Below are 16,496 nucleotides of genomic sequence, written 5' to 3' on the forward strand. Positions count from 1 at the left end.
GCAAATGGCCGCGGTATCACACCGTGCCTTCTCCAGGGCATCAGGCAATGCAGCTTCCTCTGGGGCCTGCTGGATCCTGCTAATGGCACGAGTCCTGCCTAAACGTGACTGGCACGCTTGGGTGGTGTGCCTGTCCCCTGCCCCAGCCTCAGCCCGGCCACAGGGATGTGGCCGTTGGGGCTGGGCCATCGGCAGCCATCAGAGGTTTCTGCCTACCTGCCTTGCTTGTGCGCCTCGCCGTGGGCCTCCCGTCTCTGCCGCTGCGGCCGGCTGCGTGGAAACACAGGAAAAGTGAGCTGAGACAGGCAGTCACGGGTGGGTGAGGACGTCACGAGGGAGGTGTGGTGGGAAGCACCGCATCCCCGTGGCGTTACTTTGTCATGTGTGCAATGGCTCTTACCTTTTTACTGAAGGCCAGTGCCAGGCTGGGCATGGCGCAGGGTGTAGAGGGTGGGGGTGCCGGGGGCTCGCAGCCGGGACGTGGCAGAAGGAGCGGAGTGGTTATTTTTGTAAGGTGGAACACCATTCTTTTTTGACTGCCTGGCAAAGGACCCAAGCGGGCGGCTCGTCTTCCTCCTCTTGCAGCCATGGCTGGCGCCATCAGGGGCTCTGGAGAGAGGCTGGCTACACGGGCCAAGGTGGGCTGCCCCGGGGCCTCTGCCAGCAGGGACCACAGCCCTCACAACTACGCACAGCCATTCCACCTACTCACCAGAGGCAGTTGGGTATTTTCATGAGTAGAAAAAATTTTTTCAAAATATTCCAGGGGGTAAAAAAACAGGTAAAAACCTGTGGAAATACTGGCTTCTGGTTTCATACTCTCTCCCAGCCAGCGGTGGAGAAAGCTTCTCTCAGGTGTTTGGCCAATATTTGATTTTATCATTAAAGGAAAGAATATTGCTTTTAGCAACGTAAGTGCTAGCTTGAGTAAAAGCAACATTTTAAACATTTAACAGTTCTAATTCATCTTTAATTAAAGGTTAAAAAAAGTGCTTCTCTCTGTAATAAACACTAACTCTAATCATCTCTACTAATGAGACTTTTCCCCCATTAACATACATTTCCAGTCCTGCTGTACAGACTTAGAGGCAAAACTCCTTTTGCAAAAAACAGTGTCCTCACCTGAGCACCATTGTCCCTTTGGTGAGTGGTGGCTGAACCCCAGGCCTTGCAGAAGGATTTTTCCCTGGGCTGGGAACTCTCTGAAAACTGATAGCTTTGGAGGGAAATTCATCTTTCTACTGCCACAGAGAAGCACGGAACCTCCACATCGCCCAGACCAGGAATAGTCACACTGGCCTGTATCACTGGCTTGCCCTGAAGTGAAGCATTTGTCATGTGGGATTGGTTTCTTGCCAGGATCTGCTCTAGGCTTCCCAGAGGAGGGCTGGGAATAAGCCCAAAGGCAGACTAGTGCTTTAGGGAACCTCGGGCCATGCAGCACCTTTGCTATTGCAAGGAGCAACTTCTTCGGCACTACTTGGACCTGGACATAGCACAGCAAAATGTAAATTGCAGACATAAAAACGCATTTTCTGGAGTCTTCTGCCTTGTTGATACGCCCTTGGGAGCTGCTGACGTGTCTCGCTGCTGCCCGCTTCTCATCTGTTGGCCATCAGGAAGTAATTTCACGTGTTTTGGGGATAAGCAGATTCTGGTGACAAGCTGACCTACTTACATGACTTTAAAGTGCCCTAGTAAACTCTTGGCTGTTCAGGAATAATGCTGGTATTCAAACAGGGATGAAGTAGGCCATGTTCTTGCAATTTCTAATTTTCATTTCTCTTTGTAGAGCTTATCTAATGTTTCACGTTGGCCTCGGCCCTACCCTGCCTATCCAAGACATGGCCATCAACAATTCGTGGCTGAATCTTCCATCCTCTGCACCCAGCAAATCCAAGTGGTTCCTATTAATTCTTCCAGGTGATTGCCATTGCCTCCAAACTCAGCTTTATTTCCTTATCACAAACCAGTGTAAAATGTCCCCCATGCTCCAACCGCTGCAGGGGACTGTGTTCATTTGTGCTTTAGTTCAGCCCTTTCACTTCTTTTTTCAAGACCCATTCATTCCCATTGTCCCAGCTCTGAGGTTATCAAGCCCCCACGCCCCACCCCCCCGGCTTTTCTGCCTCCTGTGACAGCAAAACATTCTCCTGTTGCAAATGATTCCCCAGTTACTGCAATTTGAAGCTTCATTTCTTTCTACTCAATAAATAGATTTTCTGGTCCAGTTCCTGGGGAGTTAAGTGACTGGTGGAAGCTCTATCACAGCACCCCATTAGCTTGCCCGTCTGGGCTGTGAGTCAACGGCAGGCTGCTATGGCTTCCCCGCGTGTGTCTACTGTCCCTGAGTGTTTGTGGCAGGCAGCCATGCTCAGGAGATGCTGCTCGCAGATGGGTCAGTGCAATTGTTTGCCACCGTGGCCACACTGTGTAGCAGTATGGCTCCTGCCTTTGCTGGGGTGACAGGCTGTCTTTAAAACTAACCAGTAATTCCTGAGGTGAAATATAGTGAATAATGGAAAAGTTTTTTTCTTTTTTCCCCAATGCCAATATTTATCTCCTAACAGAGCGCCAAAAGGCATTTCATGGCTCATGAAGCTTACTTAGACACTGTATGAAAAAGCAACGAGTGGAAGAGAGTGGCTTTTATTCACAGTGCTCCCTGTGCATTGCTAGTGCAGCTCTCAGGCCCCTGATGGCAGCTGGGGTGATGCAACCTATCCAAAGTCATCATTGTTCCCCAAGATCCACCCCCACAGGTAAAAAAGGGTCACAGGGTTAGGGATAACCATATTTGATTTTCAGAAGAGACAGCCCAACCATGACATTGGAAGGTCCCAACAAGCATTTCCGAATGCCCAGCTTCACAAGATATGTCACAGGGGAGTGTCAGGTCTGCATTTGCAGCCTGCACCGGATAACACACAATATTCTTCATCATTAAAATAGGAGGTTTTGGAAGAAACCACAACAAACGTGAGAGAAGTCACTACCCATCTTAGCATTTTTGTTTGTAAGTACTTATGCAGGATAAATTTACCACCGACAAACTACACTCTCTTTTCTCCACTGGGGGCAATATACCTGTAGTAGGCAGTGACCTATTTTACACTCTTCTTAGGATAATCTCATTAGGTTCTGAGAACATTTCTTCCTTGAGGAGTTAAATCCAGATAAAATTTCAGTTCTTCAGGAAAAAGCAAGATCTGATGTATTTTCTTCAAGGGAAAAGTTGTACTAAGTTGCTGAAATACATTATAGGGATGTAGAGAGGGATGAGCACCAGTGACCTGGCCAACTAGCCCAGGGTGTGTGAGCAACTTCCAATTCTGTCACAGGGTCAAGAGAAAGCATTGAAATTGCCCTGTGCTATGGATAATCATGGAACACGTGAAGTGCCTGCGGTACTTAGTTGTATAACTGGTGGGAGCAAGGCAAGCACCTCAGGGACCTGCATAAATCATGTCCACAGTCAGCCGAGACAGCTGAAAAAACACCTTGACTTTGGAAGTAATGGAGCCAGATTCACATAGCCTTTTCCGAGTCTGAGGGATGACGAACTTGAGGAATGGTGCTGGTGGGTTTGGCATACTGGGCTAACGCAGTTTGTCCTCTCCATCCCTTATGGTATACTTGGGTCTGCAAAGAGGATGGTGGATCAGAGATGTCAGATCAGATCCTGTCTCAGGAAATTTTGTTGATATGTGGCTGTGGCATAATCTGTACCCCTGCAGTTACTTGCGTCATCAGCAACAGTTTGGCCAGGGGCTGCAACTGACCCCAACCTCCTACGCTGAGCTGCCCTGGGAAGCCTGGCAGCTACTGATTGGTGCAGGGACACCCAGGGTGCCTGTTTCCTCTCTGCTTGCCTCATGCCAGGGTGATGCCTCCACCCCTTCTCTGGTGCAGTGACTGTGGACTCTCCTCCACCACGTGCTCATTTAGTCCGATGCAAGCTCTGCAGCTCATGCGGTGCTGCAGCATGGCCAATTCGCAGCCTCTTGTATCACGGACACAAGTTGAGGGAGGGTGTGGAGCTTGCTCAGCCAGTTTTCAGCAGACATTTTTAATTGGAAAGTAATTAAAGTCCCTCACCCCTGCCCGCTGTGCTGTGACACCCATCTCTGGGCTCCCCATCCCTGCATGGACACCACGAGACAGCTTGTGCGGAGCTTCCCGTCCAACACCCACCACACTGCCCAGACCTCATGCCATGCCAGGCAGGGTAAGAGCTGCATTCTCCTCAGACTACCCGTAAAATCCTCTCTGAGCAAGGCCCTGATGCAAGGCTGCCTGAAGCAGAAGGACCAGGAGAGAGGGGTGGAGGTAGCCCAGCTTCCCGCAGGGGAAAAAGCCTTGGTGGGGAGGACACGGGAATGGCAGAGGTGTATTGGTACTGCCAAAGAACTATGAGAAATGTAAAGGTCTTGTTAAAGACCTATGCCTAAATATTTGACCAGGTTTTGTTTCTCCTTCTGTTTTATGACCAGTTAGTGCCTAGGGTTCATACCATGTCAGCATCATGTTAAAGGCACAATCCAGGTGGGGGATGCTGGTTGAGGGAATGGGGGAGAGGCAGGAAGGGACTGGGGGAGATGTGGGTTGTATGCACAAACATACAGAAGTTTTCTGCAGAGAAAAAGGAGGGCAGAGGCAAAGAGAGCTTGGACCTGTCACAGAGCCTATGCATTGGGTAAGACCCAGGAGAAAAGAGGCTGGATAGGCAGAGATGGGGAGTGAGGGGAAACACTGGGTAAGCCAAAGGGAAAGATGACAGAAGGAGCAGAGAGGACACACTGGTTTCAAATGGTTCCTTGTCATTTTGTGGGATGACTCTGGGGCAGGGACACCCTGGACAGTCCTGCCTGAGTCGCAATGCAGGGCAGAGATACTGCCCAACCCTTGGAGATGCATGGCCCAGCATGATCCTCGTTGGGCTAAGGGACTTCCCAGGTGGTGTCCCAAAGGAAGGAAAGAGGTTTGGGGGCAGGGGGCTCGTAGGACGTTCCTCCATAACATGCCTTTGACTTGCAAATGAATTGGGAAGACCTTCTCAGCAAGCAGAAGATGCTGGTAGAGAGGTAGTGCAGCAGGTCTGGGTGAAGACTGAGAGGTATTCCAGAACCCAAAGAATTCCTTTGAAGCAGGAGGAAAAGTGAGGTAGCTAAACTGTGAGAAAAACCACACAGCACCTGAGGGAGGAAAGAGCAAACTCACAATGGGGGGAAGCAGCTCTTATCCAGTGGCATGCTCCCCAGGAGACAGGATCCACTGTGTAAAATAGTAATTCCCAGGGATAATGCAGGAGAGAAACGCACTAATTTGTATGCAAATTGGGAGAGTTACAAAGTTGTGAGCTGCAAACGAGCCACTAAAAACTGAGGAAAATTAATCACTAAATGTATTTTATCGTGGCATCTGGCAAGCTCTTGTTTGCTTGTAATTAAGTTGGGTCATGTGTGCATACGATTAGTAGGTTTAAGGACGGTGAAGAAAGGTGACCCATTGCTAAGTGGTTAAATCTCTGAAAAGAATCAGGGAAAGAAAAAAATTTCTGATGTTCACATCACAGAGTCTGAGGAACAGTGGGATTCGGAGCTGGTTTATCATCTTACTTTTGAGTGATAGAGAAAATCCAAGGAGAACCCCATTTTAATACAGTATTAGTCGAATATAGATTAATCTCAGAATGCAAAATACACAGAGGCAGGAGACATATATACACCCTTTAAATTTTTCACTTCCTTTGTTCTTTGCCTGGACATAAACACCGGCAAAAGAAAAAAAAAAAAGAAACAAACCTGAACATATTGAGTGTTCACGGAAATGTCACACCACCTGAGATCTTGGCACTGTACCTGAGGTTGCAAAAATAAAAGTGCCAAATGTGACAGAAATTGTATCCAGAGGGTGAGTGTTTGTTGGGTTATGTGCTACACAGGTTGAAAGGAAGGGTCGGAGGGAGCAGGAGGGAGCGTGACGGAGGTGGGTCCTGTCAGTGGAGGGGGAAGCGGGCATGGTGCCAGGGCTCGGCTAAACGAAACAGAGAAAAGGATGAAGGGAAGGGGAGCGACTATCAGGGCAATGCAGAACGTGATGAAAGGTTTCATGTCTGCCTCAGTCTTTGAAGAAAAATTGACTTGTAAGCTGATGTCAGCACAGTGCAGACCAGGGAAGGGCATGTTAAGGAATATTCAGGTAAATTGGAGATATTTAAGTCAACAGAGGCTGATGGCACTTCCCCGGAAGCACCGGCAGTACCAGCTGTTACAGCCTCTGAGCTGTAAGCAGGTACCTCCCAGGACTCCTCACAGACAGGTGATGCCCCTGAGAGAGGGTGAGGGTGACCACAAAACCTGGCATTAAGCAGGGGACAAAAGAAGGATGTTGGAGTTTTGATGTTTGGAGAGAAACTGGGACAAACTTGTGATCCATTTGTCTGCCCCCCAGGGATAACGAGATTATAAAGATCACTCAATATGAATCTTTGCAATAATTGACGTCAAACCAGTCTCATGTCCATTCTGACAATCTAACTGGCCACCTTAGTGTAAGCAGGAGGAAAAGTGGATTTGCATGAGGTTTTTAATATTTCATTACTAAACCAGGGAAATACAGTTGAGATGAAACTGTGACTCAGTACAGTTGAAAGACCGTGATCATAGTAACAGCCTTTAGTTTGCTGTCAAGAGACATTAAATGACATCTCACAGCTTGCATCCTGGAAACTACTAGTCAATATTTTCAATAATAATGTAGATGACAGGACGATCAAACTCGTGCTTGAAAGAGAAACAGACATTTTGAGGTCTAGGATCAGAATTCAAAGCAGCCTTAACGTTAGAGAAAAGATCTGATGTCAATAAGATGAATTTCAGTGAAAGACAATGCAAAGAACTGCAAGGAGTACAGAGAAATAATTGTACAAATGCAGAATGGGCAATAACTATCTAATTATCAATACTGTGCTTGTAGTAGTTAGTTCCTTACTTATAGCAATGAAAGCACTCTGTCTTTCTAAGGGCTATCAAAACCATCAACAATTAGGGAATTGGTTTGCACTCCAAAAAATACAGAATTGTAACAATTCTGCTGTTGGGACAATGTTAAGAATTATTCATATTGACACAGGACCAGAACAGATTTAAAGTAAATGGGCTAAATGGTAACAAGTCACCAGGCTTTTTACCCAGAAGAAAGCTAAGTCAGAAGCTGTTGAACCAGAGTTTAAATAGTCTTTGATGTCACAGGAGTGGAGCATGACAGCTTTCCACTTCTTTGGAAAAAGAGCTCCATGTGGATTCTGAGAGCTGCAGACGGCTGCACTGGACAAATTAGCTAGAAAGACATTAAAAACGACCAATAGTAGATACCAGATAAATATAGTATATATTGAAGAAAAGTGAGAGGCAGTTTGATTTTTCTTGAGGGTTGTTATGCACTATAAATATAATAGATTTCTCTAAAAAGTTATTGACCTTGTAGATGAGGTCAACTAAGATGTCACAGTGTGCCTCAGTTTTCAAAGGAGGGCTGACAGGTCTTTTCTGGAGACTTGTAAAGAAATCAGCCAGTCAGAAAGAAGGTAGTTCCCTGCATGTGAATGGTTAGAAAATAAGTAACAGAGGAATAGTGGAGAGTTTTCACTGTGAAAAAAGATTTTCAGTATAGTCATGTGGAAATCTGATAGGATTAGTGTTGTTCAATAGCTTTATAAATTATTTTAGAGAAAAGAATAATTAGTGGCAACAGTATTTACTGAGGATATGTAACCATTCAAGGTAGTCAAAATGGGAACTATGGGTGGAGAATTAGAGCAGAATCTTGTGATGCCAAGTGACTTCAGAAAAATTCAGTTAGTAAATTCAGAGAAGTGTACAATGCTTTGTACTTTGTATTTTTAAATTTTTCCATTGTACTTTCAGAAACAATGTTAAGATAGTGATGGTCTCCCCATCAACTGCTACTGCTTAGGAAGGAGGTCTCAGTGTCACTAAGGTTATTTCTTGGTAAAGATCAGCTTAATGCTCCACAGTGCTCAGAAAGACAAACAGGAGGTTAGATGTTATTGGGAATGGAGCAGCAAGCCAAATGGAAAGCATTTCAGTGCTATCAGAAACACCAAGGCATGTCCACATCTCACGCATCCAATGCCCACAGTTGGCAAAAACAGAGCAGAGCAAGAGGAGAGACCGAGCTTGGAGATGGGGAGAACTCCCCGGCGGCCTGAGCAGGACTCTCTTGGGTGGGAAAGGAGGCAACGGCCAAGTGATTGAGTGCAACAATATAAAATCAGGAGCAGCATGGTGAAGGTGAACAGGATGCCATTGTTCAAGACTTTCCACAAGGGGAAGAAATTTGAAAGCAAGTAAACACGGCATGTTGTCACACTGTGAAGTTCACTCTCAATGAAAGTGAGCGCTGAAAACACATGTGAGTTTGGAAGGTGACTGGGCAGTTTTTAGAAGAAAGGCCAGCAGGAGCATTCCAGATGTTAATCCAAACCCAGAATCAGAAAGCCAAATTATTTGTATGTACTCAGGAATGAGGAAACTGCCTTGCAGTATCTTTGGGTTTGTTTGGGTGGGGTTTTTTTGCTGGGCTGCAGTTAGGATTTTAAAGCCTGTTATGCCCCTTCACACCAGCTCATAAAACACACTGGAGTAACGATGAGCTAGAAGACAACATGAAGCTGCTGATCCTGAGCAAGTTACAGGCTGGAGATGTTGAGTGGAGTTTTTATCATCAGTGTTACAGTAAAGTGGCACAGTATGTGGGTGTATGAGCGTAACTGCAGAAGTACCACTGACACAATATTCTGCCATGAATCACCTCAATATAGATAGGAAGAAATGTGAAGTGTAGACCTGAAAAAAGTTCTAGAAGGGATGAAAGGAGGCTGGTGATAATGTGGAAAGTAAAACATAATTTTCAGAGCATCATTGTTTGCAGTGATAAGCAGAGAGAGGATACTTTTGGCTGGGTTGTGAGAAAAACACCTGCAAGGCTTCCAAGAAAGGTTGTCATGCAGGACTAAAGTTACTTGAAAGAACAACAGGAGTGGGAAGGCAAATGAGAGAAATAGCAAAGCAATAACAAAAAGTAAGAACGTGTAACAGGATAAAGAAGATGAGCACTGTTGGACAGAAGAAAAGCATTTCTGGAAAGTGAAAGAAGAGGTAAGACTGGCAGCAGCAACAGCTACTGAAGTAGAGAAGGAAGTTACAGAATAATAGAGTTAAAAGCAATAGGACCAAACTCAGCAGAGCTGTGTGACTGGGACAAGACAGGTGTCTAGGGACAAAGAGGAGGGCAGAGAAAGTCAGGGACCGAAGAAGAGAAACAACAAGTTGGAGAAGAGAAGGAACCTCGAATGGGCAAAAGGAGTGAAGGAGATGGAGGCAAAAGGAGGAAGGGGAAGTTACCATCAGGGGAGATGGAGAGACTCAGCTGCATTGGCCTGAAGCCCACACTGGGGCTCTCGTTGCTCTCCTGAGACCCAGCACTGCTGCTGCAAATGGTGTCATGCCAAAACACAAACTGCTGATCCTAAAAAGCAGTGCCTTGGGAGCTGCGGGTGCTCAGTGCTCCATGGGATCTGGCTCTGATAATGTGCTCCTATAGGCAATGCTTTCAGCGGGCATTTTACGGGCTTATCGTGCACTCTCAAGATCTGCTCTAAAGACTGCTTGCATTAGTAAGCTTTGTTCGTGCAAATAAATGCTTTCAGGATCAATCCTGAAGATAAGACATAAGAGAAAAACTCTAGGACAAGAGAATGGCTTAAAGTGCTGGGAGGTAAAGCAAGAAATCCTGTTAGGGATGAATTTATACAGCCAGGGAAAGCATTAGGAAAGCAAGAAGGTAGGAGCTGCCCTATGTGTAAGAGGCAGCCTCAGTGAGGGTACCAGGATAGCCACGTGTGATTTACAGGGCACAGACAGCTCACACACAGCATGGCCAAGGTACAGAGGACAACACAGAAGCCCTATCCAAATTCAACAAAAGCAAGGGAAGGTAACTTTAATGTTGCAGATGTTCAGCATGATGCTGAGCCTTTGAGAAAGGACTGTGAAGGAACCATGGCGATCATGATGCAGGGTGGCTCCCATCGCTTAAGACGACTGTCACTAATTGTAATAACATCTGAAAATGTCATGAAGAGAAAGATCTTTGGCCATGAGAAAGACACTGTGATAACAAGCCCAGGGCTTATACTAAAACCAGAACAGCTTATTGTAGAGGATGTCACTCAACTGCTGTAAAAGATAGATCTTGCTGATAGAAACATGGGCAGGGAGCTCTAGAGGAGCGGAAAATGAGTTGTTATTTGGAGACCAGTGTGGGGCAAAACAATCGTAACATGGCCAAGGAATGGTAAGGACATGACTGAAAACACAAACTGAGTGTCTTAGCTAAGATTGAACACACATGATCTTGTACAGCGAAACCTTTTCTGCTGAGAGCTGTTTGTCTGACAGGCGGCTGTAATGATGTCCAGGGAAATTTTAGTGTTAAACAGATTCTTTTTCCTGCAGTTAGCTCTGACAGAATAACCCGGGCTCAGCTCCAGGACAGTTCTTTTCCTATTGCTCATCCTCTCCAGCAGATTTTTCAAGTCTAATTAGCAACACAGGCTTTGGCATAACGATGTTGTGACCTTTACTGACCCTTTGTATCCTTCTAGTGACACCCGTGCAGCCTGATGGCTTTCCAGGAGCCTGAGCAGTTGGGAAAGCAGCAGACAGCCCTGTTGCCAGTGTTCCGGATCTCAGCTCCTTCCTGTAGGAGTTTTGGCACCGTGGATTAAACAGAAGTAAAAAGCCTTGCAAACCCTGTGGGATTTGTACACATCTGACTGCAAACTGTGAGCAGGTCTGCAAGGTGAGAAAGGTTTTATTTTTATATTGCTGCTCTTTGAAGTGAAATTCCTTTGAGGTGATTTGTCCTGCAGATTAGCAAAAATAAGTGCCTTTGACTGGCACACAGACATTTTTACAGTGAATTGCAATACTGGCGGGCTCTATAACAAGTCCCATGCAATAATCTACTTTGCTGCTTTCACTGTGACTCTGCGTACTTTGACCTACACTTACTTGCTATTTTCTTGTCACACCCTGCACTCTGTCCCAAAGCCTCATCAGCTTTATTTAAGGAATTATTTGGGACCTTTTGCAAAATTCCAGTCGTGCAAACCCAGTTCCCGAAAGACTGTGGTACATGCATGAATTCTCATGGGGAAATCATGCCTGTCTGCTCACCCTTCTTCAGGGCTGCTGCATCTCATGCTAGAATGGCTACTTTGGGGTACCTGCAGTGCCAAAAATTGTGACAGAGTAGGTGCCTGACCCTGTAGCCCCCCATTCACCCCATCAATCGCATTAGCAAGAGTGCAAAGGCTGTGGGCTCAGCTGGATTTGAGCAGGTGAAGGGACAAGCCCTGGGGCTGAACACTGTGGAGCAAATGGTGAGCTTTAATTTGAAAGCGCTTGAGTTCAGAGCAAGTGAGTCTACTTGGAAGAAACTAACACTTGCAGAACTGCACCATCCAAAGAAACAAGCTAAAAGCCTATGTATTTCCTCTGTCAGCTGCACCACGGGAATCAGGAGCAAAGCTGGACGCGTCTGTCAGGGACAGCAGGATGCTGGCAGCACACCCGAGGTGGCAGGTCTCTATAGCAGGTGCCTGCGTTGCCTGCCAACACCGGTGGCTGGCACTGTGCCCTGTCAGTAGGGCAAGCGGATGGTATTGTGCCCCTAAAGGGCTTCTGGAGGCTAGGGAGGCCGTGGGTGCAAATCAAGCCACCCTGAGCATCCCATGGTGGTGTGGAGTCAGCCTTTTTCCCCTCATCAATCTACACTGAGGCCTGTGGCTCTCTTCAGAAGGTAAAGGCTGCAGTGAAGGGATGGATTTCCATCCTGGTCCTTACCACAAGCCTTATGGAGCAAGAGATAACATTGCTCGGAGTGGAGTAACAAAGTCAATTGCTATAACTTCTTCTGCATAATGGATATGCAGGGCTGAGTGTTGAAGAGAGGGGGAACTGTCAATAACAAAATGCTCAGGACCAATCTTCACTGCAATTTTTTTCTGATGTTGTATAGCATCCCGCCTTGTTCTGTTCTTCTTCCAGGATCTAATTCTGTGATGGAAAAAGACATTGACTTTGAAATGCAAAGGAATTGCGTCTGCTTCAAAACTGCCTTACATGATCAGCATCTTAACGTAGAGACCTACATATGAGAGCAAAGAGGCTGTACCTCTAAGATGAGGTGTCCTGCCATACACAGATGCCCAGGCATGTTGGACAAACATGATCTTCCACTGCAGGGCTGCAACAGACACCATGACCAAAATCCCAAGATGTCAAGGGGAGTAACTCTATACAGCATCTACATGAGGACTGTATAAATACTGCACCCAGTCCTGATGTCAATCCGGAAGAAGCAGTGAAGGGACAGAGGAAAACAAGCAAATGACTGAGTCAAAGCTTGGGAAGCATGCTACACTGAGAAATACAAGAAGCTTAATCTTCTGAATATATCTGAAAGAGATCTGAAAAGGGGGCTTGATCCACCTGCAAATGCCTGGATGGAGAACAACCAAACTAGCATAAACCAGAAGCAAATGGATGGAAGCCCAAGTTAAAAAATACTTGTGATCCTATTCTGACTTTCTTTGACACTGAAGGTAATTATCATAAATTAGAGGTTCAGTGTACAATTCATACAGAAGGCTTTGTTGTTTGTGCTTAGCCCCAAATTAGACAGTTGAGCACAATCACCCTTTTTCACCTTACAAATGCTAAGGCTGTTAAAACCATTGATGTCTCACTGTCTATCCCATCACAGGGGAAAGTGAGCACTGTACTGGACACCATGCTGCTGATGGACAACCCTACAGCCACACGCCAGCTTTGCTCCTCTCTCCACATCACCCCTCCTCAGCATCAGTACTGCTCTACTGAGGCAGAAATAGGGCAGAAATGCCCTCCCAGGCCAGCGTGGGCACACTGGGAGGGTGGTGGACCTGGCTTCTCAGAGCTGTGATGCCTGAGGGCTTTCTGATGGGCTTGTCCTGGCACAATTACACCATTTATACAAAGCACATGTGAAGAGGCAGTTTCTACATGAACTGAATAGGTATTCTTTTCAATTTTCATGTTATTTTAAACACTCTGCTGCTGTGATTTGTTGTATCATCACTTAATTGCACTGACATTATTAAGCACTTGGTGTAGTGGGAGTTTTCATTAAGGATGTTAAGAACATGGCTGTGCGCAAGCATTCCTCTCTGCTGGATGTTTTTCAGCTCAAATGGTGGTACCTTGCTTCTCACCCCTTTATTTTGTTACAGCCAGCATGGCACCTCCTCTGCCACGGTCATGAAGCCTCTACAAAAATAGAGGTTTCATGGCTGTCTGGCACCCATACTGTCTAGTAATGTATCCCTGTGTCCCATATAATCCCATGAAGAGAGCCACTGCATCCATTTTGCCAGTTATACCTCCACGAAGGTGGCGTCACTGCTAAAGCCATTTCCTGTCTATAAAATGGCTCGTGGACCCCCAGGTGACAACAGGGACACTGCAGTCACTCTGTAACGTAGCCCTGACTTGCTACAAGGGGCTACAGGAAAACAAAAAGCGCTGCACTTTGCATCCCTTTCACCTTTCAGTCATTTTTCCTGAAGGAGAACAGGAGTGGTTTGAATTCCACAGGACAGTGAAGTTCCTGCATTTCCATCCCATAGACTTTGCGATACTGATGGTGACACGGAGTCATTACAGAATGTAAACAGTGACTACAGCAAAGCAGAAACAGCACAGGTTCAGCCTGTCACAAGCAGAAGTACACAACATTTGAACAGAAAACTACACGTGTCAGCTATATGCCCCAACAAAAAAACCCAAAGCATTTTTCCTCCAGATGTACCTTGTGATGTGCCTGAGTATAAAAATCCTCATACAAAGTTCCAAATATTCCCCAAATAGAATAAAAGTAATCAGAACTCACTTATAGCAAAAAAAACCTTCCTCAACTCAAAACCTCTTAAAATGGCTGTCTACAAGGTAGTGGAAGAAAAATGTTACACAGTCTTTTTGTAAAGGAGAGAGAGAGAGAAAGAGAAGAATAGGCAATATTTTAAATAAGGTTAGTATCTTAATTCAATACACTGAATGCTCTTTCTACTTCTTCTGGTAACTGACCATCGCCTTGAAGTTTGCAGAGAGACTTTATTTTTTTCCTCTCAAAAGCTTTATAAAACAAATGGTATGGGAATAATAAAATAAATATTGAATGTTTTCATTTGACATCTAAAGTAAAACTAATCTTCAGTGAACGTAACAATCCTCACGGACCTAAATTTCATCTCCACTTTCACGTAAGCACTCTACCACATTTTAACCACAATAAATACAAGCAAATGTTTCTTTTTTTGCACCTTTTCAAACTTTGAGATACCTCACAAACCCTTTATTTTTAGGGATGAGCAATAATTTTCACTGTAGAAAAGGCATTAAAACTTATTTATTGGCAAAAGCAGCAACAGAAAATATTTTTGACTGAAAGATCACAGTCTGCAAATGCAAACTCTAATTATCTGTTAGTCATTACATCTTCACCTGAACCATTACATTTGTCCAAACTGTAGCTATTTAAATGCAAAAAAACCGAGACTCACCTGCCTTTTTTGTATGCCTCATGTATTTCTTTTCCTTGTCGGTGGGCTCTGCATTCAGTGGATAAAACCCATCCCCACAGCAGGAGGAAGATGCTAAAATGCATTTTATGGACAGTCAACATGTTACCTGAAGGTTCTGCATCCAGAAATAGTCCATACAAGAAGAAGAAAACCAAAATGTAGATCCTGTTCCTCGTTTTAAGACATTATCGGTCTGATCGTTATTGGAAGGATGTTTACTCATACAAAAAATCATCCTGCAGTATTTAATCTGGACAGTGGGGAAAGCAATTTCCACTAAACCTATAAATCCTTCTACGTCAGATGGCAGGGATTTTCTAGCAGTGCTGAATTCACGTATTCTCAGAGAACAATTACTATTTTTGTCCAAACAGGCTATTTTATTAATTGGTTTAAATTGAACCCTTTTCAAGTACCTGTGGGCTGTAGCATATATATATTTCTGCCTGGCTAACTGAAACAATGCAGTTGGTCAGGCAGGTGTCATTTGTTGTTCTTAAACATATCTGTGTTGCAGTGATGTTTGTTTACAGGCATTACAACAGATTGAAAAGTGTTAATAAACGGATCAGTTTCCGGCAAAACCTCATTTCCATTTAGCTCTACAAACAGTATTTTGATCCTGGGTGGCTTTCTACATTACTTTAATATACAGTTGTGCTGTGGCTGAAGCGGTCAGTGCTTTCAGGAGTTGGGTCACATACCTCACTGCTCTCCTAAGCAGGGTCTCTGGGAAGTATCCCAGTGTGCAGAAGGAGAAGGAGGATAGCATGAGGGAGATAGCTCTCCTCTCTGCACAGGGCTGTTTGGAGGGATCCTGCTGAGAATCATTAAGGTTGGAAAAGACATCATCTCGTCCAACCATCAACCCAACACTACCGTACCTACCAGACCATGTCCTCAAGCGCCACGTCTAGACGCTGCTTGAACACCTCCAGGGATGGTGACTCCACCACTTCTCTCGGCAGCCCATTCCAGTGCCCGAGAAGCAGAGCAGCAAGTGCCAGAGCTGCTGGAGAGCTCAGGGTGCCAATGTGCTGGGCCTCATGCAGCTGACAGAATCCTCACTAGTGCTAAAGAAACTACAACAACATGGGCAGAAATACGTGGTTGAGCCAGTCACATTGCCCACCTCTTTGGATCTCTCCTCCTCCATGCATAACCCACAGCTCCCTGTTTACTCTCCTTCTCTGTGCCTCCCCCCAAAGCTGTACATCTCTGGTCCCTCTTGTACCTCAACATGGAGATGTTGCCACGTGCTCTGCAGACACCACCAGCCTTGTCCCATCCCGTTGCTGACAAGGCTCATCTGCCTGTTACCCATGGATTTCTGGTTTAGAGCAGTCTGTCAAGTCGTCCATCTCTTTTCGTGAAAGCCCTTTCTAAAAAACCCTGGGGAGCAGATCTCTACCTGGTCTAAGCTACCGTGGATTTATTGACTTCAGTGAGCATTTACACTCCCTCAAGATCCACAGGAACCATGCACTGAAAGCCGCTGCAATTCCATTCTATCAGCCAAGATTCAATTTAATGATTTGCTGTGCTAAAACTTTACCTACATGAAGCCACACAGGCTGCAGGAGATGGGCGGTCACCAGCAGTTTGTCGCAATGGTTAATAGCTGTTGCTGTTCAAAGAAGTTGCAACCATCTTACCTTTACCCGCATTCAGTTTCCACTGATTCATGTATCCTTCTCAAGGAGAATAAAATATACCTTAATAACCGTTCTTCTCAGCTGTGGTGATATTAGATATAGTCTTTTCAGTCTCTGCAAAAACCTATATG

The 16,496-nt window shown here is 45.4% G+C and overlaps 1 protein-coding gene across 2 annotated transcripts in view; it reads right to left on the reverse strand.

The window, feature by feature from the left end:
• GABRR1 (gamma-aminobutyric acid (GABA) A receptor, rho 1) overlaps positions 1-14,811 on the reverse strand; it is a 28,916-nt gene extending 14,105 nt beyond the window's left edge. Inside the window, exons 1-2 of one of the 2 annotated variants that reach the window (XM_010148458.1) lie at positions 14,690-14,811; positions 217-270 (exon numbers count right to left, since the gene is read on the reverse strand). In XM_010148458.1, the coding sequence (XP_010146760.1) occupies positions 217-270; positions 14,690-14,811 (176 nt within the window). The remainder of the gene's footprint in view (positions 1-216; positions 271-14,689) is intronic. The other variant, XM_010148459.1, reaches the window with a different exon arrangement.
• Between the last annotated feature and the right edge of the window lie 1,685 nt (positions 14,812-16,496).

The sequence above is a fragment of the Eurypyga helias genome, unplaced genomic scaffold (genome assembly GCF_000690775.1).
Source record: "Eurypyga helias isolate BGI_N326 unplaced genomic scaffold, ASM69077v1 scaffold7253, whole genome shotgun sequence".
NCBI lineage: Eukaryota > Metazoa > Chordata > Aves > Eurypygiformes > Eurypygidae > Eurypyga > Eurypyga helias.